Raw genomic sequence first — 14882 nt, forward strand, 5'->3', positions numbered from 1 at the left:
CAAACATTCCAATTCCCTGCCGGCCCTGCCTGCCTGTGCGGCCTGCCTGCCTCGCCTTCCCTGCCAAAACCGTCTTGCGTGGTTGCAACTTGCGTGAGGTGCTGCGTTGGTTAGGTCCTTGGTGAAGGACGGGGAGGGCAGTGCGTCCCACGCTCCCACTCCCACTCCCACTCCCACTCCCACCATTCCCAACTTTATCCTCTGGGCTCGTTGCTTTTCTTCCTCCGGGCCAGGGCTCCACGTTGCCGATCATTTTGCTCTTGATGCTACGCAAGGTACTTACAAGATCTAGCCGCTCTTCAACCTGATTATCCGGCTGGTTCTAGCTGAACAAACCTCAGATATTTACATCGCATCTTCCATCCCCGGTCACCAGCGGTTTTGTATCATCATCGACTCCTTTTGTCAATCTTTGCCTCACACGATATTATATCGACTGTGGCATGGCCTTCCTTGCTTCGGCCTCTCTCCCGATACTATTTTGAAAATCCTGCACCGTGTTTCCCTCCCTGCTTTCCATCATAAGTGTTTAAAAAAAAAAAAAAAAAAAAAAAGGCATGTTCAGCCGCGGAGGGAGAGACGAACACGTGCACAGACATCCGGGGAGGCGTGGCTAAGCTAAGGGGAGGGGTGAGTGGAGGGGGAAGCTCTGTCAGAGTAAACACTGTCAGAAGCTCAATCATGTATGAATGGGCACGATAAAATAGCAGGATGGGTGGAAGACAAGGGTGCAGGACAGGGCGAGGAGAAGCGAACAGGCCATCAGTCAAGTTGGAACTTGAGTGAGTTCCCTCGTAAATGGCTTTGCCAGAAGATGGATCTTGGTCTTGAACTGACCGGCTATCAGCGTGAACCGGTGGGGGAAAACGGGATGAAATGACGAAGGCTGAGGGGAGAGAGCGAGACCTGAACCCCTGTTCAGATGGGAGCCATGCCGTCAGTTCAAGAGGGAAGCGATGCGTCTCGTCACTTTTGAACGTCCGCGCCGGTAGCAACATCAGACGAGGCAGATGCAGCAACACCCGTGCAATTGTGGCAGAAAGACATCTTCAGACTTCATATGGGAGGAAGGTGTCTCCCCACCTCAGCGATGCCCGCCCTGTCTTTATATCCCCTGTTGCTTGTTGGTGAGCAATGTCGTGCCGCACCGCGCTCCTCACATCGTCTCTGCCGCTATTTCATGTTGGTGTATTTGCGTCGTTTACCGCCCCCGTCAACATTGACCAGTTTCGTGTACATGTCCAGGACCCAGACATTACAGGAACAAGGCATGGCATGGCATAACATGGCAATGGTTCCGTGCCGCGTTGGCCACTTGGGACCGCCTGACACGAGTAATCATAATGGCAGCCGAAGATATGGCCGAGCTCGCGATATGGAGACACAACCTAACACCAGGATACCGGACACCAGCGTCCCCCGGCCTTAGCAGGGGCGGGGATCTTTCTCGCTCGCTTTAACCGAAGACGGCCAAACAGACACAGCAGCACCAACAGATGAGTTGCCATTTGGTGGTGAGGGCTTGGTAAGGCTGGTACGGCCGCCCGGCGCCGCTTTCAACCCCATGTCCGAATGCGGCAATCAGCTAGATGCTCTTTCGGACACAGAGAAGCCAGCGACGGCATAGAAGGGAGGCTAAAGCAAAAGAAGCAGAGTCCCAACTTGCCCAGATGCACATGCGTAACATGTAGACATAAAACCATCCAGCCCGGCCGAACGCTTTTCTTTCACTCCCCATCTCGCCCCTCCCCTCTTGCAAAGGGTTGAATGAATGAATCCTCTCATCGGTTCTCCCTTCTGACAAAGACCGACTTCCCTTGGCCTTTTCTATATGCCTCTGGGGTTCTTTGAGCACGACCAGGATCTCTTATTCGCTTGAAATTCAGATTCAGATTCGGATTCCGATTCAGATTGAGACCCTCAGACATCCATCTGGCACGCTCTCTCCCCCCCCTCTCTCTCTAACACACATACACACCCACATCATCCACACATACAGCCATCTCAGCTCAGCTCAGCTCACCCTTGCCTTCTATTCCCATTTCAACTCCCCACCTACCCCTCTGCAACACCGCCGCACTCCCGAGGGACCAAGAAAGAAAGTGAAAGAAACCCTGCTGGCAAGGAGACGCGGGGCGGCAACCCATCACCATCTTCACCCAACGTTGCTATCTTGGGACCGGAAGAGCGGGGATCAGAAGAATAGCCAATGTGCACCGGAGACGAGCAGAAAAAGAGAAGAGAAGCACCGAGGAACAACGAGAAGCGAACAACCGCCTGAACAACAACAAGAACACTCAAAGCCGATAAGAGAAAGCCCGAAGATACCACCCGAGAGCATCAGCACTCTACCGCCTCTCTCTCACTTGCTCTCGTCCCCACCTACCATCAAAGAGAAAGAAGACAGGCTATTCATGGAGTTTCTCATGCTTGGCCTCTCGTCATATTACCAACCCTCATAAGCCTGACCCTGACCAGGCCTGACCAGGCCTTCATCAGTTGGACATTGTGGTTGCTTCCCATATCCCAGGAGAACGGTTCCAGATCACCACCAATCCCTGCTTCTCGGCTGCTTGCAACCTCGTTCACCCGCCCTCCATCTTGGCCATCCCTGGTCCCTGCAACACCGCACCGCAACTCACTGCATACTTGCAGCTAGCTGCAGCTGCGTCTGCAATAGGCACACGGATCAGAGACACATACACAGGCAGAGACTCCAGGTACTTCCTGGACAGCCAACGGCACAAGGGCCTCTCAGGAACGAGCTGCCCGTAGTATCTCTGCCTCTCTCTATAGCCCTCCCTCCACTCTCTGGTCACCGGGGACTACTACTTCTCCCCCGTCCGATCCATCCTACCTAGCTCACCCTCTCCTTCTTTCTCATGCATACACCACCCCCTGCCTAACACCACCATCGGCTCCTCGACATCTACTGAATGTAGATAATCTGTGGGTGCAGCTGCCTCTTTCAAGCCATCTGCTCCACCGCTGCCATACCTGTCTTCTTCCCTCTCGCCTTTACTCACCTGGGAGCCTGCGTCTGCTGCCATACACATCCGTCACCTGACCCAGGCATTGCCTTGTGTTACCATCGGAGTTCAACACTTGCCTGTCGTCCAACGACTACTTTACCCATACACAAGTGCCGAGACAGCCGCAAGTGAAGACAAGAGCAAAACCACCAGAATTAGGAAAAGAAGCAGAACCCCCCCGAGGATCTGCGACAACTTGAGATTCAGGCAACGTCGAGAGAAATCACTTGGTCTGCTTCATCGTCTCTCAGTCCACCGTCTTCGCTCTCTCCTTGCTACTTGTTGAGCCAACACTGGTTAGCAGTCGACGACAGATAATTCCAACAGCTTTCCTCATTGATTTTAGCTCTGTGGGATGGAACAAAACGGTCCCCCATCTCCTGCTCCCTCGAACGATGATATCTACCCGAACGGACTGCATCACTTGATACGCCCGGAAGGAGCCACATCCTACCCGCGAGAGCACTTACACCCGAGTGATATGGGAGGCATGCAAACTCCTTCTCGATACGGTACGCCTGGTCCACGACAAGAAATGCAATACGATCACCACTCCCCATACTCACATCGCCCACATGATGGTCAGATGGTAAGCAGTCCCGTCCCGAGCTCAGCTCCACGTGTGTCAATATAGCATGTACTAAACAAGCCTCGACAGTCGTATGGTCATGGATATGACACAAGCGTCAGCTCCATATATGGCCCTATGTCCGGAGAGCTGAGCCACCAGGTAAGCTAATTCGTTGTTCAACTTGGCAATACAGACACTCACATGCTTCCTTACAGCCGTACAGCACCCCTGACACGTCGCCACCCACGCCGTCGAGGCCACCAGATGGGCTGACCACACGTAGCGGTCTCAGCATCCAGAAGGGGCCAACTACCATCAAGCCCCTTGCAGTGAGAGCATCACGTGTTGAAAAGTCAACGCCCAAGAAGAAGAAGGAGCGGGCAAAGTCTGCCAAAAAGGTTGATGTCGTTAAGAGCCCACTAAGCGAATTGGCAAAGGAGCAACCGCACATCCCAGTAGCGGACATTGGGGCCTATGTTCAGCGATCTTCAGAAATACGGATGAAGGAGGTCGAAGAGAGCAAGACCCCAGGCCGAATCAAGCGACCGATGAACGCCTTCATGTTGTACCGCAAGGCGTATCAGAACCTCGCCAAAAGCCTCTGTACGCAAAATAACCATCAACTTGTATCTCAGGTCTGCGGTGCCGGCTGGCCTTTGGAGCCGGAACACATTCGGGACCAGTTTAATGAGTGGGCGAAGGAAGAGCGCGCGAACCACCAGCTTGCTCACCCGGGCTACAAGTTCACGCCTTCGAAACCAAGACCCAAAGCGAGAGAAGAAGAGGACTCAGACCAAGGCGACATGGACGACATGGAATGGAATGGCAGCCGCGCAAGCTCAAGGAGCAGGCAAGTGAGGAAACCCGGACACGGCAGGAACGAAGCACCAGCGTCCATCTTCCACAACTACCCGCCACTGCAGACAAGTCCCATGGGTCTGGGCGTGCAGACACAGTCCATGTACCATTACAGCAACCCTGGAAAAACTCTCCCAGCACCATATAGTCAGAACGGCCTTGGCGGCGGCCAGTACTACCAGCAGAGCGTCCAACAGCGTCAGGACGCCACCGGCTTTGTTGAAGACGTGCTCATCAGGAAGACGCCATCACCAGCGATGGGCTACGCAGCACCATCGATGGACCACCAGTACGACGGCATCGACCACTACGGCCCAATGTCGCATCCTGACGGCATCGATCCGATAATTGATCCGGGTCTAATGGGCCATGGAGGTCATCCATACGGCGACATGTATGGCAATCACATGCTACCGCGATGGACGAATCCGCTCAACTTTGGCGACGGAAGGCAGGAACTGATGGATGGTATGGGATATGATGAAAGTCTTCTGACAGACCCTCAAATTCAGATCCTGAGAGGACCAGAGAGCAGTTGGAGAGTGGAGGAGCTTGACAGCAGCCACTTCACCAACAGTTGGATAGAACCAGAATGAGCAGAAGGAGCTTTGCTTCGGAATCGACTCGCTCCTGTTGTTTGAACATTGTCCGAGAAAAGGAAGGGCGTCAGGAGTATTGGGTATCTTAGAACGTAGGCGGGAATCTCATTTCTGTTTGGTTTTGTTGAGACTGGAGATGAACCATGTTATTAAGGGCGGTCCTTGGGTAAACGAGCGAGCATGAAGTAAGAAAAGGGGAGAAGACGAGGAGAGAGGCCCGGGACTTGTTCCATCGAGGGCGCACACACCGTAGCTAAAGGCTTTCCAAACACAAGTACCTGGTTATTGCTCCAGCTTGCAGTGCCATCCCGATAGACCTGCGGTCTCCAGAGCTGAAATGGTTACTGATCAGTAGAGATGGCGTTCGTTCTTCGCTGTGAAACCCGACGCCACGTCCCTCGGGCCCGCTTCTAGGGATGGCTGGCAGCTTGAGGGCGAAGTGGAGGTCGGAAATCCCTTGTGAGCACGAGGTTTTATGATATGGCAATAAGACCCAGCTGTAGATATGTTTCCCCAGGTAGTAATGCACGAGTGACAATCCGGAGGGGACTTCGGCGGTACGCGTGGGGTCGGCCGTATGTAACTAAGCCAGGTATGGCCTTGTGTTAGTACGTTATCAGGAGCTTCGTTTGTGCACTATCTTCTCCGCAAAGTAACACTCAACCACTTTAACGAGGCTACAGCAACGTACGTGCCAAAGCTCCCGGCGCCATCGACTTCAACATTGAAACCATCCTAGCTAGTAGCCTGGTCTATCCTGCACGTCGCCCTTCGCCTACTCCACATACTGAGCTCTTGAGCTTGCTAAGGTACGCCTGGGACAATCTCAAATCTTCTCCGGCACCAAATCAGTCGACAAAAACAAGTGTTCATATTGAAGCAGCTGATCGGTATTACACCAACAGGCTCGCGTCAATTACGCTCTTACATCATGACGTGGATCTCGCGCTCGATCACGGCCATTGGCCTCCTTCTCCTCGGCCATGCGTGAGTCTCTCTCTCCCACATTCCGTTCTCCGGCTGGCCTCGCTCGCATTTATTTTGACACCTGCTTTGTTGAACAGCTGCTACTCTGCGCAAGAGCACTCTGCGCTGCAATCCTTCCGAGCAGCTTCGCCTTTAGCAACATCTGCCTCAGCCACCACGTCGCTACCGGCGGACATTACAATCGAAGCGGCCGTGGCGACCCTCATCGTCGTCCTGGGTATGGTCTTGGGCGCACCCAATCTTCGGCCGATCGAATGGCGCGTGTGGGCAGGCAAAATTGAACGAGAGGGCGAGATGGGATTCCTGACGGGCAGCGGGGAGGTGGAGAAGGACTACGTTGGCAACCCGTTTCAAATTCTGGAGAGCCGGCCCGGCTTCGCCGACGTTCGGAAACAAAAGAGAGACTTTACGAACTGGGTCAAGGCTGGGGGAAAGGCCGGAACCACGGCCAAGTCGGGTTGAGTTCTGGAATGGCGAATGAACATAGTCAAGCCAACAACATGCCTGCAACGTATTTTCAATGTGGGCACGCCCATGTCAGAGTGCTCATCGTAATGGCCTCGGAAGACGGCTCCCTACGATGAATTTGACCCTTCATCATGCAATAGGCAAGGTATTTAGATCCAGTGCTTCTTTCACCACTGTTACAGGAATTTGAGAAAAGGATAATCCAACAGGGGACGAACGGCAGAGAAGACTGTTCCACTTCCCAGGCACATTGACATCGTAGAAGTGCTCGAGGTCGCGTCGGAAGGCAACCTGGCTTCATCAAAGTTAATTGCCTACCCTAAATACCCGCTCATACGTAGCCCCGACGGTTGCGCATGCAGGAAACCATCGAGAAGATCAGCAAAGTCTGGCACTCCTTTCGCGGTCCCGCCGTGCTTGCTTTGGGGCACCCAAATGGTGTCAGAGCTAGGGAATCAACGTGCACCAGGAGCGCCTTCTACACAAGATTAGGCAAGTACCCTGGGCACCTTGCCTTACCAACCTTCCCATTGTCTCCGAGGCAAGCACGACTGAATTGGGATAAGTTCAGGTCCCTGACATTTAGAGCCGAGAATTATCTGAACTTGCAGCGAGCGAAATCGTGCCACAGTTACCTGGACATGCTCGTGTTAGTCCTGCCTCCTACCACTACCTAAGTTCTGCCATTCTGGGCTTCTCTTCGTCTCCTTTTCGGATTGTTCACACAATAAATCACGCCTGGATTGCCAAGCGGTTCTTTCCCCCAAGGACATATATTACTCATTGTTCCCTCTCGCCGTGTCTAGTTCTAAACGCCTCGTCATTCCGTCCCATTTACTCGCACGCCCAACAATGCCGGGACGAGGCAGCGCCATGTCCAGTCCTTGGCGTGGTCGACCTCGCAGGAGTATCCTCCACGGAGGTTCCAGAGACCGGTCGAGAGGTAGCTCGCAGATGGGCTCGTGGGGAGGCCAACGAGGTGAATCATGGACTGGCTCGGATGTCAGCTCAAGAGGGAGCTCATATACACCTCGTCGTTCGAGGGGATCTTCCACTCATGCATATCGAGGATCGCGCGGTAGTTCCAGTGTCGTTGGTCCGCACCACACCTCGCCCATTTTCTCGAGCCCTCGTCGTACCCGTGTACCATCACTTGAGGAGATTTCGCCATCTGCAGGACAATACATTGAAGATTCCGGATATCAAGATCACCTCGTAGACTCCGCGAATCGACTGACACTGCCGTCCAACAACTATTTCTTGCCCTCGATTGCTGCTGAAGTCGAATTCGGCAACCGTCAAATGCCCCTACCACTGTCAAGCAGCGAGTACGAGGCATCGTCACTCCTTGGCAGAGAAGGAATGGCTCAAGTCGAGCGGAGGAACGAGGTTCTTATGGCCATTTCCGTTCAAGTGAAAGGTGTCCTGGGTTGTGCCTATTATGATACAGACGAAAACAGCTTATTTCTTCTGCAGGATATGTCCTGCACTGCGCCGTTGCAGTTTGTCGAAATGCTCATGCTGCACATTCAACCAACGACCGTCTTGCTACCCCTGAAAGTACCGGATGCGATTCTTCACTTCTTTGAGCAATATCAAAGTAATGTGGACCGAGGTCAGTCATTCCTTGAGATAGGGGCTGTGATTTTGGGCGCTCATGAATCATTCTCATAGGATCTGAAAGGGATAACTACATTCTCCGACTTCTAGGTTCAACTGAATTCAGCCACGCGGCTGCTATGGAGAGGTTAACGAATCTACCGATCGCCGCCTCGGAACATGCTCTGGTGACGAACACAGGATTCGGCCTCTCCAGTCGCAGCTTGCAGGGTCCCGGAGAGGAATGCCAAGATGTCAAAACGATGCGTCTCGGGTCTTTTGTAGATCTGGAGAGCGTTGCATCAGTAAGCTATGATGAAGAAAATGCCATATTTGTCGAATGCAATTCTAACACATATAGATTGGCTGTGCCGGTGCCGTGCTGTGCGAGACTATACGACTTCAGAATGCTCAACGGGCAGCAGAAAATATAGAGAGAGCTTTCGAAGTGTCGCTGCGGATGTTTGCTTTGGCGGACTTCATGTTTGTAAACGCCGACACGCTCTCCTCCCTCCAAGTATTCCAATCCGAATTACATCCGAGTAACCTGATCTCCGGCCCGGGAAAAGCAGTCTCCGGTTCGAAAGAAAGCCTATCTCTATTCGGCATCTTTCACCCGTTCGCTGGCACCCCTCAAGGCAAGGCACGGCTCAAACAACTCTTCTTACGCCCACTAGTCAACATCGACATGATCCGCGAGAGGCAAGCAACCATTGCGGTATTCCTGCAACCGGGGAACGAAGAGGCCTTTTCGAGCATATCTCAAGGACTACGAAAGGTCACAGATATCAAGAAAACTCTGGCTCAGTTGCAAAGAGGCGCAGCAGAATCTCCGGCTGGCTGGGCTTCAATCGAGCGTGGTGTTTAGTGGACACTTACTCGATTTTCGCTCCATGTGCTACGTCTCAGAGATGCCATACTTCAGCTGCGAAACTCCAATGGCCTTGTCATCATACAAAAGGTCAGCCATGGTAGCAACTTGTCTGACGAAGCGAGAGCTGACTCTATCAACCAGATGGTGCAGGTCGTCGCAGTGGACAAGTTGACGGCAATTATAGATTTGGTAGGAAAGGTTGTCGATTTCGAGGAAACCAAGGCAAACTCACGCATCGCTGTGAAATTACACGTAAACACTGAACTCGATGAATTGAAGCAGACTTACCAAGGGCTAGAATCCCTGTTAAACGAGGTCAGCACAACATTGTCGTTGGAGCTCCCGACGTGGGCTCGCAAATTCGTCACAGGCTGTGTGTTTTGGCCGCAATTGGGCTTCCTCACTGTTGTCCCTTTACTCGAGGGCACTCAGGCAGGCTACGAAGGTCAAGGACTGTCCGGTGACCATTGGGAGCAAAGATTCACGGCGAACGACAATGTATACTTCAAGAACAACCTCATGATGGACTTAGATGACCACTTCGGGGACACTTACAGCAGGATTGTTGGTTCGTGGCGAAGTCCTACTGACAAAATGATTACCTTGCTAAGATTTCTCTAGATCTCGAGGTTGATATCCTGCACGGTCTAGCCTGTAAGATCCTCGAACATGAGGCTACCCTCAGTCGCGTGTCCGATGTTTGCGGCGAACTTGACTGCCTTGTAGCCCTTGCTAGCGGAGCACTCAAATATGGCTGGATATGTCCCACTATGACAGAAGACAACATTGTGTCAATCTACGGAGGACGTCACCCCCTTCAGGAACTGGTGGTGCCTGCATTCATCCCCAATGATTGTATTCTTATCGGAGGCTCTGCCGATGAAGCAAAAACACCAACATCGATGCCAGACAACAATAACATTGGCATCAGCACTCTCATTATCACAGGGCCAAATCATTCGGGGAAAAGTGTATATGTCAAGCAGGTTGCCCTCATTGTTTACCTCGCCCATATTGGCAGCTTCGTGCCCGCTACCGGCGCGACGATTGGCCTCACGGACCAAATTCTAACACGTATCTCGACGCGGGAAAGCGTCTCGCAAGCGGAGAGTACATTTGGTACCGATTTGAGGCAGGTGGCCTTCCTGTTGAATCGTGCTACCCGTCGAACACTCGTGGCAATCGACGAATTTGGCAAAGGGACGGCAGCTGATGATGGAGCTGGTTTGATGACTGCCCTCATTGACCACTTCAGCACGCTCGGTTTACAGTCCCCCAAAGTTCTGATCACAACGCATTATCATGAGATATTCGAAGGAGGTTATCTTCAAGAGCGACCAAGGCTATCGCTCGCGCACATGGAAGTCCGTCTTGGTATCGACGCGAACCAGATGGAGGACCAAGTGATTTTTCTTTACAGTCTAGTTCCCGGAAGGAGCACGTCAAGTTTCGGGAGCAGATGTGCAGCGTTGAATGGGATTGATACTGCAGTGGTCGAGCGAGCTGAGGCTATTGTACTGCTCCTCGCCCGAAATGAAGACCTTGGGGTGGTGTGTGCTAGATTAGATGCTACAGATGAGGCTCGACTTGAGGAGGCGGAGAACGTTGCCCGTCAGTTTCTTCGAATCTCCTTGGATGGCCCTGGAAATCCTCAGTCTAGAGGGCGAGGTACTTTGTCTACTCTGGGCATTTTGGAGAGTCTTCTCGTGCCGGCAATGGTTGAGTGAAGTATCTGCGAGAAGTTGAGCTTTATGAGCATGGGGGAAAGTACGAGAGGTCCTGGCGCGTTGCCGGATGACGACTGGCTTAGATGATGCGTGAAAGGGGAAGATTGCTGTTAAGTCTTAGATCCGGTAAAAAAATGAGACAATTGTTTGCTAAGTGGGTGATTCGAGTAGCTGATATCAAGACGGCATTTGAAAAAGGACCCCGGTATAGACGTTAGACCCAAGGTAACAAGAGACCGCAGACCCAATTGTCTTGCACTCGCACAACAGTTTCATCCGTGACCTCCCAGAAGACTCCATATGACTGATGTGATGCTATCGCTTAACGATTGAAGTCCAAGGTGTCTGCTGTCACACGTTGGCAATGTTACTCGTGATCAGTACTACCACATTGAGAAACATGAACGCGAATAGAGGCAGCCGCACGTCTCCAGTTATCATGTCACACACATGATATCTTTGATAAACCATGTCTTTTCTCAAGATGAATCGCTTCAACAAACGTTGGGCGCCTCCGATACCCCTGCTGCATAAATACGGGCTGAGTGTTGTTGTAACCTCAAATAGGCGCCGACGCATGTGCATATAGCCGCCGCGAACCAACATTGGCGGATCCTCTGCAGCGAATCAAGTGAGACAGTGTGAGCGAGTGGTTCGCCCTCCCACTCTCTGTTGCATGGGGTCACCGGCCAGCAAGGACATAAGATGTAGGGCTGAGGTATTCGTGCAGCTCTCTGCTGGCCAAGGCTGTCAGCTCAAGGCATCATCGCAGGCTTTAGCATCAAAAACAGTCTTTTCAGTCTCACATGCTCTGACTGATGGCTATCCGCCAAAAAGTTCAATGGTCGTAGATCATGGCGATACCATTCGCCGCCGCCGCCGCTGCTGCTGTCACGTTGGACGACAAGTTCCAGAATCTAGATGATGAAGCCGTGTACACTCGCGTCAAGGCCGAGGCTGCCAACGACAAGGCTCTCAACTTTGTCGTCGAGTTCAACCTCCACGAGGCCTTCATCGCCTTCAACCTGACCACTGATGATTTCGACCAGCTCGCCACCCGAAAGCGCAAAGACGACATGGTGCGATGGATCAATATCTGGTCACCGAGCATGCAGAAACCAGCCGTGGAACGCATCGGCGCCCAGTACGGGTTCTCCAAGAGACTTCTCGCCATCATGACGGCTCCGGCCTTGTCATTCATCAAGCAGCAGGCCAACGCGACGCAGGTGTCACCGCAAGGTAGCGATGTTGAGAAGGGGTCGTTGTCTGACGGCCTCGGACTTCCTCCACCAGGACAGACGCAGGCGCAAGTGTTGGAGGAGCTTCAGATCTACCAACTCGTGAAGGAGACGGTCAATTACACCTCCATTGACCAGGGGAATGACTGTGAGTTCTCGGACACCCCGATTCCAGAAGTACTGCCAGGAGATAGCTGATTATCGACCAGTCCTCTGCATCGGTGCTAACTGGTTGCACACCCGGCCACATTCTAAAGCCACCGAACATAGTCCAAGTCTGTTACCGCCCAGACACTGGTCATGGCTTGCCCTCAGCTCCGACTGTAAGTTTGCGACATGATCGTACGAATCGTCGTGCCGTGCTCATCACCGACATAGCCGTCGTGGTATCTTTCCACGAGACGCCATCGTCAGAATACCCCGAAGACGAAGAATGGTCCATGGCAGAACTCGTCAATACGAGATCCAACACCACCAGCGTTTTGTGCCAACTATCCAAGCACGGCGTAGAAGATTTCGAACGAAGGCTTCTCTCGCTGAAGCCGGTCAGGCAGGCGATGCCTCGCCAAGGACTCGGCAGCAACACTGCCTGCGAGGGCTCGAGTAATCTTTTCTATTATCTTTTCGAGGATTATTCATCGGCCCTGCCAGTTTTAAGAACTTCCAAGCAAGAGCTGAGTCGACTGGTAAGTCACGGGGACCGAGTCTTGACGACCATGACTTGTAATCGAAGATGGATACCTGCTGATACCAAGTTGCGTTGCAGAGCGATCAAATCTTGAAGCCGGTAGGTCACTGATGCCGTACCGGGAGCAGAGAACTGACTTTCAAGCAAGAGTCGAAGAACCAAGATTAAGACAGGGGAGATTATTGAATCACTACATACTCTGAGAAAGGAGCTCAGCCAACTCCAACACTTGTTTGAGGGTTATAAAAGCCTCATCAAGCGTATCTGTTGGTCGCCTCGGTCCCTAGATGCCTGTCACGAGGGTCAATGCGGACGCCTAGAGTTATCTGGAAATATGTTCGGCGAGGTAAATATATCGTCGTCAGCAAGAAGTCGCTTCGAGCGCCTTGGAGACAGACTGCAACTGTTGATGCTCAACACAATCCAAGAGTATCTAGACGAGCAAAACGCACTCTCGAACACGGTAGGTTTCCGGGAAACATGCTCGAGCCGAGTGTATTGAATGTTTGCTGACGACGCTGCTAAACAGTATTTCAACCTCACGGCCCAAAGGGACTCGCAGGCGACTGCACGCCTGAGCAGGAGCGCTACCGTACTAGCCAAGCTGAGCGTCTTCTTTCTCCCCATAACATTCATGACCAGCTATTTCTCTGTAGAGATACCCGATCTGGTGGAACACTACACCCCCAAGATGTACTGGGTCTGTTTTGCCGTGATTGCCGGAATCTCCTTCATTAGTCTTTTCTTTTTCAGTCGCATGATTGAGATCCTCAGCGATGTGCTCGAGGCTTGGGCCCACACCGCGGTGCGAAGCACCCGGCGTTTTGTTGGACTACGTGTACAAGATGATAGAGACGAACATTAATCAAGATGTCGGGGCGCCGCATTCAATAGTCAAGTGATGTACTGCAAAGAATCGGGGTATTCCCTGTCCATCTCATCTAAGCGGATAATGAGCAAGAAAACAAACAACGCAACACAATCGGAACTCCACGAGTCGTTTCTCTACGTGAACAACTTTGTTCCCACGTTGATCCAACTGCTTGCACTGATAATCGTCTGATTTGCCCTTCATCGCATGGCACCGAACACGGCGATCCCTAAGCCCGCCGCGAGTTTGGCCACGCATGCCGCTGTCGGACGTGCTGCGGCGTTGATGACGACGCCATTCACCGTGGTTGATTGAGCACACTGGTCATTGTTCAAGCCGTAGCATGCTTGGGAGCTAAGACTGGAACATATAGGTGTTGCCGATGTTCCAACGTCCGGCCGGGTTGCGGCGACGGTGGTTCCACCCCCGCCAGGAACAATCACAGTAACGCCGAAGCCCGCATTGCCGTCTAATTGAGTGACGCAACTTTGGTAATTTCGGGAACATTGGCTGAGGGCCGATGAACACTCGCCGCGATCGAGCGATGTCGCTATGTATGGGAATGGGAAGTAGGCATTGGGGACGTATGAAACTGCCGTAGCAGTCGGTACTGTCGTCGGAGCCGTGCCGGTACAAACAGCTCTAAAATGTGCGACTCCAAATTAGCCGGGCTTTGTCTCGTAACGAAGTAATGCCGGAGGTTCAGTCATACCCAGAGGGACAGCAAGCTGGCCGGTTATTATCGTCCAGTTCGCACACTTGTCCCGTGGCGCAACATATTCCATCAAATGTCGCGCCTAGTGAATCCGAACATTTGGATGTGCCAGCCGGGCAATCTTGACGTCTAAATAATTGCAACGGCGCACCGCCTAGCACGTAGGCGGCGGTGGGAACCATAGCCTTGGTGTCAGTTGAAGTCGGAGTTGGGCTCAGGGCGAAAACCATTTCTGTGGTCCCCAGTATTGCCAGTCGCGTTGTCCATCGTGATAACCTCATAATTTCGTGGATTATAATGGGCCAGGCCCGGATCGTAGTTGACGTAGCCTTCCTGTTTCCTCGCCCTAGCCGTGCGGAAGTGGAGGAGTGTCTGTTGCTGCCTTTTGTGATAGATAAGCCGGGTGTCTCCTCGATCCAGGAGTGAATAGTCAGTTATCCGTCCCGGATGGCATCGGGCAGTTGTCTCACAAGCTGGCTACGAATTCGGTGTGGTTGTGGGAAGTGTGGAGGATAGATGGACCGGAGAGCTAATACAGTAGTACTTGTATGTCGCTCTTAAGCTGCTCCAACAGGAGGATTACACGAGTGTCAAAGCCTGCCCGCTGTCAATCTGCTGGGTACCAGCCACAGCCAAGGCTTTCGCCCAATTTCTC

The 14882-nt window shown here is 52.6% G+C and overlaps 7 protein-coding genes across 7 annotated transcripts; 6 read left to right on the forward strand and 1 right to left on the reverse strand.

The window, feature by feature from the left end:
• Positions 1-1134: 1134 nt before the first annotated feature.
• Positions 1135-1627, forward strand: CLUP02_12544 (uncharacterized protein; the record flags this gene model as incomplete). Its single annotated transcript, XM_049291508.1, has 3 exons — positions 1135-1233; positions 1262-1414; positions 1502-1627. The coding sequence occupies 3 exons, from the start codon at positions 1135-1137 to the stop codon at positions 1625-1627; spliced, it is 378 nt and encodes a 125-aa protein (XP_049148653.1).
• Positions 1628-3607: 1980 nt separating this feature from the next.
• On the forward strand, positions 3608-5057 carry CLUP02_12545 (HMG box protein; the record flags this gene model as incomplete). The annotated part of the gene is made up of 3 exons (XM_049291509.1): positions 3608-3621; positions 3723-3762; positions 3819-5057. The coding sequence occupies 3 exons, from the start codon at positions 3608-3610 to the stop codon at positions 5055-5057; spliced, it is 1293 nt and encodes a 430-aa protein (XP_049148654.1).
• A 934-nt stretch (positions 5058-5991) lies between these two features.
• On the forward strand, positions 5992-6509 carry CLUP02_12546 (transmembrane protein 32; the record flags this gene model as incomplete). The annotated part of the gene is made up of 2 exons (XM_049291510.1): positions 5992-6047; positions 6125-6509. 2 exons carry the CDS (start codon positions 5992-5994, stop codon positions 6507-6509), a joined length of 441 nt encoding a protein of 146 aa, XP_049148655.1.
• Positions 6510-6871: 362 nt separating this feature from the next.
• Positions 6872-7192, forward strand: CLUP02_12547 (uncharacterized protein; the record flags this gene model as incomplete). The annotated part of the gene is made up of 1 exon (XM_049291511.1): positions 6872-7192. One exon carries the CDS (start codon positions 6872-6874, stop codon positions 7190-7192), a length of 321 nt encoding a protein of 106 aa, XP_049148656.1.
• Positions 7193-7367: 175 nt separating this feature from the next.
• CLUP02_12548 (MutS domain V) lies at positions 7368-10715 on the forward strand (the record flags this gene model as incomplete). Its single annotated transcript, XM_049291512.1, has 5 exons — positions 7368-8130; positions 8190-8419; positions 8476-8976; positions 9040-9556; positions 9610-10715. The coding sequence occupies 5 exons, from the start codon at positions 7368-7370 to the stop codon at positions 10713-10715; spliced, it is 3117 nt and encodes a 1038-aa protein (XP_049148657.1).
• An 854-nt stretch (positions 10716-11569) lies between these two features.
• CLUP02_12549 (ADP-ribosylation factor) lies at positions 11570-13506 on the forward strand (the record flags this gene model as incomplete). Its single annotated transcript, XM_049291513.1, has 6 exons — positions 11570-12101; positions 12163-12276; positions 12332-12639; positions 12720-12740; positions 12790-13104; positions 13171-13506. 6 exons carry the CDS (start codon positions 11570-11572, stop codon positions 13504-13506), a joined length of 1626 nt encoding a protein of 541 aa, XP_049148658.1.
• A 206-nt stretch (positions 13507-13712) lies between these two features.
• Positions 13713-14508, reverse strand: CLUP02_12550 (uncharacterized protein; the record flags this gene model as incomplete). Its single annotated transcript, XM_049291514.1, has 2 exons — positions 13713-14154; positions 14225-14508. The coding sequence occupies 2 exons, from the start codon at positions 14506-14508 to the stop codon at positions 13713-13715; spliced, it is 726 nt and encodes a 241-aa protein (XP_049148659.1).
• Positions 14509-14882: the final 374 nt, after the last annotated feature.

This window comes from Colletotrichum lupini, chromosome 6, assembly GCF_023278565.1.
Source record: "Colletotrichum lupini chromosome 6, complete sequence".
NCBI classification, from domain to species: Eukaryota; Fungi; Ascomycota; class Sordariomycetes; order Glomerellales; family Glomerellaceae; genus Colletotrichum; species Colletotrichum lupini.